The sequence below is a fragment of the Balaenoptera acutorostrata genome, chromosome 6 (assembly GCF_949987535.1).
Source record: "Balaenoptera acutorostrata chromosome 6, mBalAcu1.1, whole genome shotgun sequence".
Lineage (NCBI taxonomy): Eukaryota > Metazoa > Chordata > Mammalia > Artiodactyla > Balaenopteridae > Balaenoptera > Balaenoptera acutorostrata.
In genome coordinates this window covers 115,711,860-115,725,465 of record NC_080069.1, presented here as the reverse complement: position 1 = coordinate 115,725,465, position 13,606 = coordinate 115,711,860, and the positions used below count along the sequence as shown (strand labels likewise).

Here is a 13,606-nt window from a genome sequence, read left to right as displayed (position 1 = left end):
TATGAAGTTGAATCTATAATTTTAGGAATAATCATTTAGAAGTTATCAGCATACAGAGGATATTTATTTATTTAGGTTTTCCCTTATTTATTTTTTTACTGAGGTATGCTGTACATATATGGAAATGTATAGGTATTAAATGTACAGTTTGATGACTTTCGCCAAACATACACCTGTGTAACTAGCATTCCAGTCAAGTATACAGCATTTCTATACCCCAGAAAAGTTCCCTCATGCCTCTTTCTAGTTAGTCTCCTCCCCAAAGGCAATCATTGTTCTGATTTGTATCACTGCAATTTAGTTTTGCCTCTTGTAAAATGGTATTTACCTATTTATTTTATTTTATTGGCCCTGCCATGCAGCTTGCAGGATCTTAGTTCCTCAACCAGGGATCGAACCCTGGCCCCCGGCAGTGAAAGCCCGGATTCCTAACCACTGGACTACCAGGGAATTCCCTGAAGTGGTATATAAAATCATAAGACTGGATGAGATCACTGAGGGAGTGAATGTAGATAAAGAAAAGGCCCAAACACTATGCCTTGGGGAATGCCAAAGATTTGAGGGAAAAAGGAAGAAGAATCAGCAAGGAGACTGAGGAGGAGTAGCCTGGACAGCAAGTGAAGAAAAGGATTCCAAAAAGGAAGGAGTGAAATGTCAAATGCTACCAAGAGGTCTTGTAAGATGAGGATTAAAAATTGACCAGTAGGGCTTCCCTGGTGGCGCAGTGGTTGAGAATCTGCCTGCCAATGCGGGGGACACGGGTTCGAGCCCTGGTCTGGGAAGATCCCACATGCCGTGGCGCGACTAGGCCTGTGAGCCACAATTGCTGAGCCTGCGCGTCTGGAGCCTGTGCTCCGCAACAAGAGAGGCCGCGATAGTGAGAGGCCCGCGCACCACGATGAAGAGTGGCCCCCACTTGCCGCAACTAGAGAAAGCCCTCGCACAGAAACGAAGACCCAACGCAGCCATAAATAAATAAAATTAAAACAAAACAAAACAAACAAAAAAAATTGACCAGTAGATTTAGCAACAGGGGAACCATTGGTGACTTCATTGAAAGCTGCTTTGATGAAGTGGTGGAGCCTGAATGCCTGATTGGAGTGGGTTTGTGTGAATGGGAGGAGAAAAATTAGACAGCAAGAATATAGACAACCATTTTGAGGAGCAGAAAAATAGGGTAGTAACTGGGCAGGACTATGGAAGTACAGGAGAATTATTTTTTTTTTAATGAGTAGTATTTCAGTATCTATATGCTGATGAGACTAACCCAATAAGAGGGAAAAATTGAACATGGAAGTGAGATGGAAGAGAATTGCTTGATTGATGCCCTTGAGTCAGCAAGAGTGGATGGAATCTAGTGCACAAAGGAGGGGCTGATCTGATAGGGGCAAAGGCAGTTCATCCATGTTGTGATGGGAGGGAAGGCGGGAGGAAGTGCAGGTGAGAGCATGCAAAAGTTCTCTTTTGGTTGTTTCTGTTTCTCCATGATGTAGGAAGCAAAAGAGGAAGTGGGAAAATGTCACAGGCTGAGGAGAGAGGTCTAAGTGTGAATTAGTCTGAGAATGGAAGAGTTAATATATCATCACTTCACACTTAACCCTACTGATAACAGTAGAATGACTTGGATAAGTGACTTATGTTTGCTACACCTCAGTTTCTTCATGGAGCTATTGGTAACCTGTCTTTCAGGATCATTGTGAGGACAGGGTGAGAAGACACCTGGCATTGTTCCTGGCCCCTAGTAGGTTTTTTGTTTTTGCTTTTTCCTAGTAGGTATTTAATAAAGGATTATTCTTTTCCAAAGTGTAGCAATAAAATTATTGATAGAGTACAGGTAGAATAGTACTTCCAATATTTAAAATACCACTTTAATAGTAATCTAAAACTTTTTCAAATGTGCATTAATCTGTTGGTATTAATGTATAATTAACATATTAATCTGTTGATTACATGTACTTATATATTCAGAATCTGGATTGGATAGTCAAGTGCCACATTTTAAAAAAGAATTAGATCCTTTTCTCCTGGTTTGCCCCTTAAATCTATAAGGACTCATTTGATATAAAGTTCCCCCACTGGTTTGTTGAAAATAATTTTGTTACCTTTTTAAAAAGTTCCAAGTGACTATTTCACAGTTATGTTTGATCTCAGTTCAAGGTGGCTATGCTCAAGAATGGAATGGGTTGAACTTATTTATTGCACATTTTAAGATCTAAGATTGATTCATTTAAAGTGTAAAGTATGGAAATTTTCTAACATCACAAAATATAAAGTATAATGAACCCCCATGTACTTATCATCCAGCTATCACCTTAAATGACATTCAGATTAATATAGAGGATGAAATGATCTTTGAGAAGATATGGAACTAACTTGTCTTGGTTCACTAATGAATAAGTGCTGAAGGTTTTGATTTAATAACTTAATCTGAATTCCTTCAATCATTATTTTATTCATTGATTCATGCAACAAAATTTATTGAAGGTCTACTTTGTTCATTAGTGCCTAATGGCTAAGAGCCATGGCTGGGTGCAAATCTGAGCCGTGCTACTTACTGGCTGTGTGGCCTAGGGCTAATCAAAATATTCTATGCTTCAGTTTCCAGTTGACAGAGTTGAGATAATGCAAATATCTACCTCATAAGCTTGTTATGAGGATTAGATGAGATACATTGGTTTGCTCAGTAAATGTTAGCTATTATTATTAAAAATACTCTTTCTCCTTTTCCTCCTCCTCATCTTTGTCATCCAGATTGTGTGCTAGGTGTCATTGGAAAGTGTGAGAGGATTAAGAGGTGGACCTTGACCTTGAAGAACTAGAACTTCAAAATCACATATTAGAGCCAGGAGAGATCTTCAAGATAATCTGGTTTGACAAGTCCAGAGAGGTTTAGTGAACGGTCCAGTATCACACATCTATCTGTTAGTGGCAAAGCCAGGCTGAATCTCAGGTCTCACAGCTGTGAGTGCTCTTACAAAATGGCTGTTCTGTTGGCTTGTCTGACCTCTGCCCCCTTCCTTAAACCCTAGTCTTTCTAAGTTGACAAACCTGACCTATGTGTTTTTCAGTGCTCTGCTCTTTCAGTGCACAGACATATATGTGAGACTTTTTGCACATACCTGACCTAAACATGTCTTGGACACTCCCTCCTTAAGATTCCAAGGAAGACTTTTTAGGGAAGGTGGACAGGCTATCTCTGTGTTGTAATCACAAAGATGTTTTTATCTTCCTCTTGTATCACAGCCCAGGAGTTAAAGTCACTATTTGAAAAAAAGTCGCTCAAAGAGAAACCTCCACATTCTGGAAAGCAGTCAATATTATCTGTACGCCTGGAGCAGTGTCCTCTGCAGCTGAATAACCCCTTTAACGAGTATTCCAAATTTGATGGCAAGGTAAGTAAACGTGAAACTATCCCTTTAGGTAAAACCTCAATTGGATGGAATTATTGTTGGTTATTATTCTTATTCTTATTAGATTTAGATTTAGGGTTTCAAAAGGGACTCAGTAAATATAGAATGTCACTCACATTTCCTAAGACTGAGGGTGTAAAAAGGTCTGGATTTGGGCTTAATGTGGTTTCCACAGTAATATGTTGTGTGTTTCTGTTTTATCTCCTAAGTGTTTCTCTCCTAAGGTTTGGGTTAGTTGGGCTGTGATTAATCAAGGTCTGACTGTTTGGAAAGCCTTGAAAGTGGTTCTGGGAGATGGTTTGGGTTGTCTTGTCTGATTCTTGATTATAACTCCAGAAATTGTAGAGGTGAGAGCTTCATTTCAGAATTCTAAGACATTGCTTTGCATGTCAGTGTTTTATTGAATCTTGTTTGACACTTGCTATGCAGGATGACTTAATTTTTTCCTGTTTGTTCTGACAGTTGCTAAATTAAAGTGTGTTTGTTTTCCTTTTAGAAAAATGGCCACTATTTTAGGTGGAATATAGTTCTATCAGTACATGCAGGACCCTCTCTTCCCCATTCCCTGCCATTCTTTGTCTCTGTGCTGAGCTGAGCTGGGTTTCTTTCAGGACAGTAGCAGTTGATTTTTATATTTATTGCCATCATGTTTGCTGTCTGGCAGTGGTGTGGGCGTGCTGAGTGATAGCTTGTTGCCTGGAGGGACTGTGTACAATTTGTCTTATTTCAACACCATTGCAATTAATAAACATACAGCTCTTTGCTTATGTTTGCACTTTTTATAATCAAGTCCTGGTTATATGCTGTTTCTGTCAGTTGTCATCTTTGAGCAAGGAGATGTTTTTTCTTTGAAACACTTTCACCTCATACAATTCAGCATGTTTCCATTGGTTTAAGTAAGCATATATGGACATTGGCACATGAGGTTATTGATGTTGGCGGGGAAGGAGAACAAAAACTAGAAACAAAATGCATAAATAGCATAAAATCCTAATATGCTCAGGAGTTTTCTCCAAAAAACATAAGAAAGTACTTCCAGTAAATTAGAGATTGTATCCTGTGAAGAGCTGCTCTTCAGCCTGCCCCTGCCACCTTCTCCTGCTTCTTCTTGTGGAATGCAGCAAAGAGGAGGAAGGGTCCCCCTAGGGGACAGGAATGTCAGCCTCTGGAAACTAGTGAGTTGGACTGTAGGGGATTTTTTTCTTAACTACTACAATCGATTCATTTAGATATGTGAGATGTTATTATTGGGATTAGGTTACATGGCTAGAATTTATTTGCTTCCATTGCCTATCATCTCATTGTTTGAGGATGCAATTAATTGTTGGAGTGTTGGAGTAATTAGTATTTGATAATGCTGTGATGCCAACAAAGTAGCACAGATCTTTTAAAATACTATATTCTAGAATTTTCATTATACTATTAGATTCTATTATAAATTACTTAGGATTTGGATTTGTTAGAAGGTTGTGAACTCTGCTTGTTATATATACCTAACTTGAAATTAAAAAATAAAATAAAGAAGCCATTTCCTCAGTCACAAAGGAATTATTTTTGCTAGATATGTGTTTACACTTACGACTCTCGATGTTTTTGTCATATCAAGTCTATTTGTAATCAGCAAAGGATGTGAGCATGGCCCAGTCACCATTGCACAATTGATTAAGAAAGATTTATATATCGATAAGTCTATCTTGTGACGCAGTGCTATTTTTTTTATTATCCTACATATTATAATTGCTAAAACACAATTAAACCCTTGTTCTCATCTATTATTTAATATTGATGCATTTGGCAGATGTGTAATGAAAGTGGCTAATATTTGAAGGATATTGTATTGTACATATTAAATTAGTCTATCTTTGTGAAATGCATCAATATGATATTCAATGACATCTCAATGATTAATAGAGAATTATACTTGAGTCAAGCCTTTTTGTAACCTAGAAATTAAAATGACTATTCAAATAACTATTTCAAAATGATGAAATTAGCATTTTGTGATTGCATAATAATGGGATTGTAGTAGTTATAACAGCACCATGGCTGCCTCGAGAGTTAAGATCATGTCAACCCCTTGATAATAAAGCCTTTTCTGTGAGAGTCGACTTTAATAATTTCCAGATTGATTCTTCCCATAAATCATTTGACGTTCAGCACTAAATTTTTGTTACTGTTGTAACTTAGAATTATTTTATTTTTATTCAGCTCATATTTAAGAAGTGAAATGAGTGTCCTGTTTTAATGATTCACCATCTTGTCATTGAACTCCCTGTTTCTTGCCTCAAATGTAAGAGTTTCTCATGTGTTTTGATAGTCCCCCCCCCTTTTTTTTTGCAAAGGTTTGTTAAAGCCACTAAAATATGTGGTTCTTTCCGCTACAAATATTCACAATGCTTTTCTTGGGAATAACGCTTGCCTTATTTACATAATTAACTGAGTTGCTTAGGTCTCTTGGGCAAATGGTACATAATTGGGGAGAGAAGGGGACAGGGAAGAGTTTGGGGTCTAATTAAATATGCTAAAAAACTACTTAATTATCTATTTCCTCAAGAGACTAACTGCTGTGAAATCCTCCTTATGATTAAACTAGCATTGGATTTGAAAAAAGGGTTTTGTTTTTGGTGTGGCTTACAGTTACATTGTAAGTAAGCAGGCATCTTTAAGGATTTGTGCAAACTGAATTGTTGGTTTTAGTGATTCTAAGGGTAAACATCTCTTAGTTATTGTACTAAATTAAAGTGAATACTTTCAAATAGTTTTTGGTTCCTGTAGCTGGTTAATAATTTGATTTTTTAAAAACTGTGGTTGGTTAATAATTTCTTGAAGGCATGTAGAGAGGGAAAGGCTGTACTTAGGTATATGCTTTATTGTAATTTTGACAGTTTTTTGATCAGGTTTATTACTATGTTTATACTATCTTTTTGGCAAATTGGCAGTGCTATCCGTGACTGTTTTAGATTCATAGGTTATTAATAACTCTGTTTACTGATCATTTGAAAAAAGACCAGGACAGATTGCAAGTGGTTTTAGGGAATGCTTAGCCAGACAAGGCAAAACAAGGCTCAGCCATCTGCCTAAATTCTTTGGGGTTGTTAAAAACAGGACCTCTGAATAGCTTCATTAACAAAACCAACCTCTGTTTTAGAGGTGAGACAATAGGAAAATTCTTGTGCCTGTCCCTCTGATCTCACTGAAAGTGGGAAATGTTGGGTATGACAGGGAGTTGCTCTGAAGTGATGAAGGAGTGACAGGCAGTAAAACATTCAGCACTGATTTAAGTGCCCCTGAATATGTGGATTTCTGCCCTGTCTCTCCACCTTTTTCAAAAGATGTCTTATTTTAAAAAGTATCTAGCCCCTTTCCCATGCCTTATCACTTGAGAAGCTTTAGCTAGTACATCGTCATCACTATTTTGGTTAAACTGAGTTTACAAATATTATCATCATCAGTAGACCCTTAGAAGTTCAGATACCCATCTCCTGTCAGTACAGTTACTAACAAAGAAATGGTACTGATTATCAGTTGTGTCACCTCAGTCAGGTTTTTCACCTCACTGAACCTCAGTTTCTTTACCTGTGCAAAGAAATTAAGAGTTCCTTCCTAACAAAGCTGATGAGACCATCAAATAGGATAAAGCACCTAGCATGGGGAGAGGCAGTGTAATTTAGTTTGTAAGCAGATCTATTATGTAGTAAGGTCTGAGTTTAAATCCTAATTCCACCACTTAGTGGTATGACTTCAGGCTAGTTACTTAACCTCATGAAGCTGCAGTCCTTGTATGTGGAATGAGATGGTGGTAGTGTGTCTTCCTGATGAGTATTGAGATATAGCACATAGGAAGCGCTCAGCAAATACCCCACTTCTGCCTCTTTCTCTCTCTGTAAAGGGTGAGGCCAGTGATGCTGTCTCTCCTTTGTACTTCATTAGATTGTTGACAGGATTGAGTGAGAGGAAATGTGCTCTTAAAACTAGGAGTTTAGCATCGTTACACAAGATGTACAGCAGACTGGCTGAAGGTGGTCTGCTTGTAGAAGTCCAGGGAGTCAGTCCAGTGGGGTTTTGACCTTTAACTTGAAATAGGAAGATTAAGACAAGTAATTACTTCCTTTTTTGTTTTTGTTTTTGTTTTTTTTGCAATGGCTGTTTTTTTAAACATCAGGTGAGAGGGTAGTTTGATATTAGTAATTGCTTGGCAGTTTAGTAAAATGTTAAATATTTTACTTATTTGACTTAGCTAAATTATACTCTAAATATAAGGAGCATGTTTGCCTTGACAAGTGCTTTAGAAAGCAGAACCAGTGCTAGTTCATACAGACAACTGTGACTTTGATTGTGTTAACTTGCTAGAAAGTAACCATTTCTCTGTTAGAAACTGTTTTAACAGGGAAGCTGCAGAGAGCATGGGGGAAGGGATAATTCATGAGTGCTAATTGCTTGGCTGTTAATTTTCATAAGTGTTGATAGAAGCAGTTCCTTAAATTAAACTTTGTTTAAAATGTATCAGGGGAAATATTCCACAGTGTCGAGCCTGAAGTGAAAATTAATATGAATGCTGTGGCAATTAACACATACTGGTTAATAGCTTTTAGCAGCATTTTGGGATGATAGTCCTTAAATACATTTTTGCATGCTGCTCTTGTTTCAGCATTGTTCCAGTCTATGTCTGGATAATTATGAACAAATGTTTTCTACAATCATTGGCATTAAATAGCTCTCTTCAAAGGAAGTCACTTAAAACTTTGCAGAAAGCGTGAAGCCACTGAGAAATGTTGCAAACTCAGAAAAGGTCAGCGAATTGCCTTTAGAGGAAAATGCTCCTCATCTGAACTTGGAATATTTGCTATTATCGTGGGAATGGTCCCCTCTAATAAGTTAAGCTACTTCAGTTTCAGGATCTCTTTCCGAAAAATTATTATCTAGACTTCTTAGTGCTGGTTGTGTTTCCAGACAGCAGCTTTTGCTTATTGCTGCCTGAGCTGAGGCATGGCCTTGAGCCTAAGGACGTTCTGGCCTTTGACCTTGCTTCTTTTCTCTGACCAACACCCTCCCCCCGCTCCCCGCCAGCCACCCCTGTCCTCCCCCACCAGAGGAGGTGGCTGAGATTGCGGTTGGCTGCATCCGTCTCAGAGAGAGAGAGAGAGAGAGGGAGAGGAGAAAGAGGGAATATCTAAGGTAACTCTGTATTTTGAATTAGGAGCTGTTTGTCTCACTTTTCCATTGGCTTCATTTTACATACCTTTTTCAGTAAAGGAGAGTAAAGTCCCAACATCATTTCAGCAGTTACTCTCTTGGCAACTTACCTCTGTGACTGTATTTTGTTAGTCTTCCTTTTTATAGACCAGTTTTTATTAGTCTGTTCTAGTTCTAAAGCAAGATATTAGATATTTACTACCTTTTTACACACCGTGGTATACCAATAAAAGGACCAAATTCATTAATTTAAAAATGTGTTTAAAATTTTTTTTAAAAAATAAATTTATTTATTTATTTATTTTTGGCTGCGTTGGGTCTTCGTTGCTGCACACGGGCTTTCTCTAGTTGCAGTTAGTGGGGGCTACTCTTCATTGCGGTGCGCAGGCTTCTCATTGCAGTGGCTTCTCTTGTGGAGCACGGGCTCTAGAGCGCACGGGCTTCAGTAGTTGTGGCATGCAGGCTTCAGTAGTTGTGGCACACGGGCTCAGTAGTTGTGGCTCGTGGGCTCTAGAGCACAGGCTCAGTAGTTGTGGCGCACCGGCTTAGTTGCTCTGCGGCATGTGGGATCTTCCTGGACCAGGGCTCGAGCCCATATCCCCTGCATTGGCAGGCGGATTCTTAACCACTGCGCCACCAGGGAAGCCCTAAAAATGGATTTTACTGAGATTATTTCCCCCTTACCATTATACTAAGGCAGTGCTCTTCCTGTTGCTCGACATTATACTGAAAATCCTGAGGGCCGACTTTGAGATTTTTGCCTGGGTGGTATTCAAAATGAATTAAATAGGAATCTTACAACAAAAAGAAAGCATTTGCAAAAAAAAAACATTTTCAGCATCCTATTCTGAAGTTAAATTCTCAAGGCTTAGCTCTTAAAACTAGCTTATTCCACTTTGAGCTCTTTCTGTCCAGGCCTCATTTCTGCAGTTTGTTCTGAGCCCTGCCAGTCTGTGGAGACTTCCTGTGACTGTGGAGCCATCTTCTAGAAACTCCCATCAGAGGTAGAATTCACCATCACTCAGAGGCTTTTCAAAGGAAGGCAGAATTTTGCAGTGGGAAGAACATGTTTGTCAGGCTTGGGTTAGAATTCTAACTTTGCCATTTACTAGCTGTGTGATACTGGGCAAATCACTTTGCCTCTTTAAGCCTGTTTTCATATCTATAAAATGAGGTTAATGATACTTATCAGAAAATGTTGTTGTGAGTATTTAATGAAAATTATAAATGCATACATAGCAAAGTGCCTGGTATATGGTCAGTGCTGAGAGATGTATTCATTTCCTTTTACCACATTGCCATTCATTTACTTCCTATTTAGTGAGGGTCTACTATGTACCAGGCACTGTTAAGTAAAATCTGGATACAGTAGTGAGCAAAAACAGATCTGGTTTCTGACCTCATGAAGCTTCCTCTCTTGGCAGGAGGATAGATGTTATGTAAATAATCACCAAACAAAGTGTAAAATTGCAGTCATAGTATATATAATCAAAGCCAATTAATTACCAAGTTCCCGAAGAGATACTTGGGGCTTTGAGAGAGTTATCGTAAGGGCATCTGACCTAGTCTGGGGCGGGGTCAGAAATGGTTATCCTTGTGAAGGTGCCTCTTGACCTGAGAGCTGAAGGCTAAGAACTAGCTAGGTGAAGTGTGAGGAGAAAGAAGATACAGAGGATCTGAGGCAAGGGGGAGCTTGGAAATTTGGGGGAACTGGAAGAAAAGGCTGTGTAACTGGAGACCCAAGGGTGAGGTAGATTGTGGTGCAAGGTGAAGCTGAAGGGGCAGACCACAAGTGGCTGGTAGAAGTGTCCTCTGTAATCTAAGAGTATGGGAAAGCCTTGAACAAGTTTAATGAGGAGGGAAGGTAATCAGGTTTGTATTTTGAAAAGAGCGCTGAAGCTCTGCTGAAGGGAATACACTTGAGAAGGGTTTGTGAGGCTAGAGAGACCAATCAAGAAACTTTTTGCAGTGGTCCAGGTAAGAAAGATGATAACTTGGGTTTACTTATTGGAAATGGAGAAGGAGTAGATGAATGCAAGAGATATTTAGTTGGTAAAAGTGATAGGACTTGATGATGGATTGATTATATGGCAGGGAACGGGGGAGAAAGGAGTTTCAAGGATGCTTTCTAGATCAGATTCTGGCTTGAGGAACTGAATAGACGATGATACCATCCCTGAATTAGGAAGCACTGAAAGAGGGCCGAGGATGAGGCAGAAGTTACCATCTTGAGCTGGTTTGGGCCTACTGATGACAGATCATAGCCTGTTACCATGTCCTTGAAGACACTACACATATTCTTTTCTGGAGGGGGTAGGGTGCACCCTGTTTGTTTGGTTTGTATTTGGGGCGTCTGAGGCAGTGATCTCTGAGATGAGGGTGGGCTAGGAGGCAGGAGCCTCTTTTTTGCTTCCGCTTCATAGCCACCTTTGGAACTTTGGCTAAGGAATCGCCCTAGAAGTGGGTCACCTCTTCTCTGAGACAGGGCTATACTCTCAGATGCCTGAGATGAGCTATACTCTCAGCTCATCAGGCCATTAAGAGGAGAAAATGAGAGAGTAATTTTAAATGAGGCAGATGTCAGGTGTCATTTAAGAAAATATATTGATTGTAATTCTTGGACGTTAGGGGAATAAGAGGTAAAACGTGGACATATTTTTGTTATAACGAGATTACTGCTGTGGTACTACCCTCTTCCTGGCTAATTAATTACAAGATTAGCAGATGAAATCTGGTTGGAATGAATATCAAACACTGAGTCCCCAGGGAAAGCATGGGAGACAATCTGTTTTATAGGTGTGGTGGGGACTGGGGATGGTGGGATTTTATACTGAGCTTTCTCATCTGGGGCACCTCGCTCTGCATAATTTGCAATGGAGAGATTATCTAGTCGCTCAAAGTACTAGGCCCTGATTTTATTATCTTGAAAACAGCTATCCAGAAATATCAAATGACAGCTTAGGGTCACCCAGCTGGGCATAGAATCTAGGTGTTCTAATCCTTAGAGATTTTAATTTTCATTCTTAATGGCATTCTTATTTACAAAATGGAAACCTGAGTTCAAGTACTAGAAGACCATGTGGTGGAAAGAACACAGACATGAAAGACGTTTTAGCCCTTGCCATACTATGGAGTCTGGGACAGGGCACCTCCCATCTCTCTGACAGAGCCTCAGTTTCTGCATGTTTAGAAGGAGGAACTTGACTTAGGTGATCTCTTGGATTCCTTTTGGCTTTAAGATTCCATAGTTTTGTGATAGAGAGGTAATTGACATCAGTGATGTGTAGAAGGTTATAGATGGGAAAACTTGAACTCTTGAAGAATTGATCTTCTACATATACGTTGCTACTTTCCTCTTTTAATGGATCATAACAAAACTGTGATGGAGGGAGCATTATCTCCATTTTACAGATGAGGAAACTGAGGCTCAGAAAGAGAAAGTGACTTGCTCAAGGAGATCCCACTAGTATTTGGCAGAGCTGGTATTCAACTCCTTATTCCATTACCACAGCTTTCTTTCTTAGACTGTTTTACAGTCATTGTTATGCAGTAAACAAAATATTATTAAGAATTGAAATTTTTCAATTTAAAAACAAAATAATTTTCCCTTTACCAGTGAACTTGAAATCTGACAGACTGGTTTAGCTCTTATTATCAGTTGTGTCTGTTGGGTGAGTTACTGCATTTTGTAAGCCTCAATTTTCTTACATGTAATAAAGAAGTGATGAGATATAGGGACTGGGGAAGAGGAATGCTTTACACACCAAATCTAGTGTATGTCCCACAAATGCTTTTTTCTTTCCACTGATCTTCCTGGTATGCAGAGTGGATTCATTCATCCGTCCATCCATCCATCCAACAAATTATTTACTAAGTGCCCACATTGTACTGGTTCATTTTAAATGTTTATGACATACTGGCTCTGTGCTAGGCACTGATGAATCAGACAGGGCTAACCACCATAGAGGAATTTGAAGATAAGAGTGGCCATAGAGCCAACAAGTGGAGGAACCACCCTTCATAGTCAGGGTTGTGCCCTGTGCTGGGGACTATGACAGTGGTCCATGACTTCAGGTACATCTGATTGAGCAGAGGAACAGACCCATGAACAACTAACTGTAGAGTAAATGTGGTAGGTACTGCAGTATAGGTCGATACGGAAGACTGGAATTGGGAGGCAGCAGTGACGTTCACCCAGTTTGTTATCCTAGGTGAGTTTGTCTAAATTTTGATTGTATTAATTCCTAGAGGGCAACTTTGGTCACTCTTTAATGAAGCCCAGCTTGGCACTCTCCACACATAAATGTGGACTTTTTAAAAAATGGCAGTGATAAATTTCAAATGTCATTACTCTCTGAGGCTTGCAGCTACATGGCAGTATCATAAGAGCAGTGTTTTATTAATATCTCCACTCCTTTCTGTTAAATTGAAGTTTTAACACCTAGACAAAGATACATGTAAGAAAGTAAGTTTAGGAAATTTGCAAAATATGCTACTATGCAACCAAAGATTAAATTGATTTGTTATATGTGCATTTAGCTACAATTCATTTTAATTGTCTGTATGAAGTTAAAAAGTATTAGTGTCAGATAAAGATTCATCACCAGAGCGTGATTTAAGGCTGGTGCTGGAGAACGCAGGCATGTGTTCCAGCAGATGTTTGTATAAGGCGCTGTCTTTCCTGACAGCAGTTAAAAAGTATGGTTATAGTAATCAAATTGTGGTGCAGCGACTCAGAGGCTAGGGCCAGATTGAATTAAAATAGATATAAGATTTATGAATAGCAATAGCTGTGATAAAATTTCACTGCCTTCTTCAACAGGAAGGACTTTTTCCACAGTAGAAAGAAGAAAATCTAATAACCACTTTTCTAAAACTGTGGTTTTGCTGACTTTCATTTTCCCTTCCTAATTATGGCATCAAAACGATAACTTGCTAGGGTTGTTTTTTTTTTTTTCAGCCATGGTGAACTCCCTTCCCCCCCATCTTATTAAGTGCATAGC

General features: G+C 39.0%; 1 protein-coding gene across 3 annotated transcripts in view; it reads left to right on the top strand.

Moving 5' to 3' along the window:
- MAPKAP1 (MAPK associated protein 1) overlaps positions 1-13,606 on the top strand; it is a 239,942-nt gene that overhangs the window by 46,561 nt on the left and 179,775 nt on the right. For all 3 annotated transcript variants that reach the window (XM_057548443.1, XM_057548445.1, XM_057548444.1), the window contains exon 5: positions 3,244-3,392. In XM_057548443.1, coding sequence (XP_057404426.1) covers positions 3,244-3,392 — 149 coding nt within the window. The remainder of the gene's footprint in view (positions 1-3,243; positions 3,393-13,606) is intronic.